The sequence below is a fragment of the Cynara cardunculus genome (genome assembly GCF_001531365.2).
Source record: "Cynara cardunculus var. scolymus isolate 2C chromosome LG 4, CcrdV1, whole genome shotgun sequence".
Taxonomy (NCBI): Eukaryota; Viridiplantae; Streptophyta; class Magnoliopsida; order Asterales; family Asteraceae; genus Cynara; species Cynara cardunculus.
In genome coordinates this window covers 16676221-16678718 of record NC_037531.1, presented here as the reverse complement: position 1 = coordinate 16678718, position 2498 = coordinate 16676221, and the positions used below count along the sequence as shown (strand labels likewise).

At 34.1% G+C, this 2498-nt stretch overlaps 1 protein-coding gene across 1 annotated transcript; it reads left to right on the top strand.

Moving 5' to 3' along the window:
* Window positions 1–339: 339 nt before the first annotated feature.
* Window positions 340–1524, top strand: LOC112511319. Its single transcript, XM_025116902.1, has one exon. The coding sequence runs from the start codon at window positions 442–444 to the stop codon at window positions 1369–1371; it is 930 nt and encodes a 309-aa protein (XP_024972670.1). The 5' UTR covers window positions 340–441; the 3' UTR covers window positions 1372–1524.
* Window positions 1525–2498: the final 974 nt, after the last annotated feature.

The window sequence follows — 2498 nt, the reverse complement described above, 5'->3', positions numbered from 1 at the left end:
ATAGCAGGTCGGATATTCACGTTAATCCAAAAATAAAAATAATTAATCTATCAAAATTTAAAAGAAAATGAAAAAAAATACAATAATACCCCCATCAAAGCAATTTCTTAAGGACAACCGAAACAAATTGCAAACCACAATGGCCATCATTGTTAATAAATGAAAACCAAAAACTAAAACTAAAAAATGAAACAAACTATAGGGACTAAAATCGTAAATTACTCCAAAATCCAATCATTTTGTTAACCGTTGAAGCCGATGTTTTCAGGCCTCGTCTCCACGAGCCACGACCCTATATATATTCTCACATCTCACCCGCCTCCACTTGAAACATTTACAATTCATATCTCAACCACTCTCCCACTTTTTCTCTCTTTAAAATATCACCCATAAACTGAACATAGACTTCATCTCCGGTCGCCGGCACCGGCAGCAGCAAACATGAGCTCAATAGTATCTGTATCACCGAGTTTCGGCAGCAATTCATTCAACAACCTTGTGGATATTGCCGATAGGGTTGTTCAAGAACTTCGCACCGAAAATGGCTTCGACGACGACGATTTCTTCGACTTCAGTAGTGACGATAATCGGCCTGATATTGGCGGTGACGACGACGATGTAAACAGTAATACTCGTACGGAAAAGGTGGAGGAAAATGATCCTTATGAAGATGAACAAGAGTTTGAGTTTCCTGTTGTCTGTGGAGAATCTGATTCGTCTCCGATTTCAATGGATCATGAGGTAATATCCGAGAGTCAGATCTTGCCGCGGTATCCACTATTCGATAGAAGTTTGTTGTTAGACGTTGATCCTGATTTCAGTAACGCTGTTGGTTGTTCGGAGATTGAGTCGACGCCGTCTCCGGTGGCACGGCTTTCTCTGAAGAAGCTTTTCAGCGAAGAGCGCGATTCTGCGTCGTCTTCGTCGTCGGAGGCGGATGATCTAGACAGAATCACGCCTGGATCGTACTGTGTCTGGAAGCCAAACACCGAATCGCGTGGAAATCATAAAAAGAGCTATTCCATCGGTAATAATATATCGAAGCGATGGAAGGTTCGAGATCTACTCAAGCGAAGCTACAGTGACGACAACTATTCCACCGGCAAGGATACGCCGGTTGTCCTTTTCACTCCTCCTATTACGACGAAGCAGAACACTAACAACGAAAAGGTAAAGAAGATCGAGAAAACTGCTAAAGTTGTCTCTGCAGTCGGTATGATTTCATCATCTACTAAGACGGAAAATAACATTCCGGTTCATAAATCAAAGGCCGGAGGTACTCGTCGGCCGCCGTATTATCCGTACCGGCAAGATCAGGTTGGTGTATTTGCTCATTTCAACGGATCGAGCAGAAATCTCTACCGCTATTAAAACGTATGTTTATTAATTTACATATTAATTTCTTCTCGTGAGAAACTTTATCTCTTTGTTAATTAGGTTTTGCGGTCATGAAATTTTGAGTGTAAATCTTCGGTTGATCAGGTGGTGTGTTTCATTTTGGTTAATTACACTTGTCTTTTTCAACTCTTTGCTTCTTCAAATCTCTAAACCTCTACAAACTTCTTTGAGAAAACCATCTGAGAAATGGATTTTTTATTTACTCCACTACTAAAACTTGATTTAATATTATTTTATGTAATTTTTAAAAAGTATATCAATATCATAAAATTATATAATATTTAAATATTATAATTGATGATGAAATTTGTAAAATAAAAAACCTATTAAATTGATTGTAATTTAATTTTTAAAAAGAGAAAGAAAAAAAAAGACAAAATGGTTAAAATGATCATTGATTTAACGGAGTTAAAGAAGCGTTTCAAAAAAATTGAATACCGCAAGAAGCAAAACCATGATAAACATATCATAGAGATCCTAGTAAAAAATATTAAAATACAGGGACTAAATCCATAATTTACTCTCAGGAAAGTTATAAAAAATCTGTTAAAGATGCTCAATAATTAGCAAATCAAAATTTTAATCAAAATTGAAAAAATTGACTTTAAAAGTCGTGGATTAGGTATACTTATTCCACTGCAACGATTACGTACACAAAAAATTAGTATTTTTTAAGGAAAAATTGAGTTCTTTAAAACGGAAAAAATAAAGAATTTAGAGATTTTGGATGACGTTTTTGTTCTAATAAATCTAATAAAATCTTCAATTATAATTGATTTAAGAGAGAAGATTTGTCCAATTCTTACCATTTTCATTACGACTCTCATTCTGATCAGAACTCAACCCTTATCAAACAACTGTCAAATAGTTATCGATGTATATTCTATAATAACTTGAGATTATAATTTTTCACTTGTAACTCAAATTAAGATGAGTTTTTTTCATTTATATAAAAAGATTTGAAGATGATCAAAGCAGCAATCATTAAATTGTTGTATGAGTATTTGTGGATACATCTAAAATCAAATAGAAAAAAAAATAAAAAATAAAAAATAAAATATGTATTGGATAAGATTATTAATTAGTTCTTGAGTTTGGAT

Excerpts from the sequence above, each read along its gene's own strand:
- LOC112511319 (XM_025116902.1), top strand. The coding sequence starts at position 442 with ATGAGCTCAATAGTATCTGTATCACCGAGTTTCGGCAGCAATTCATTC.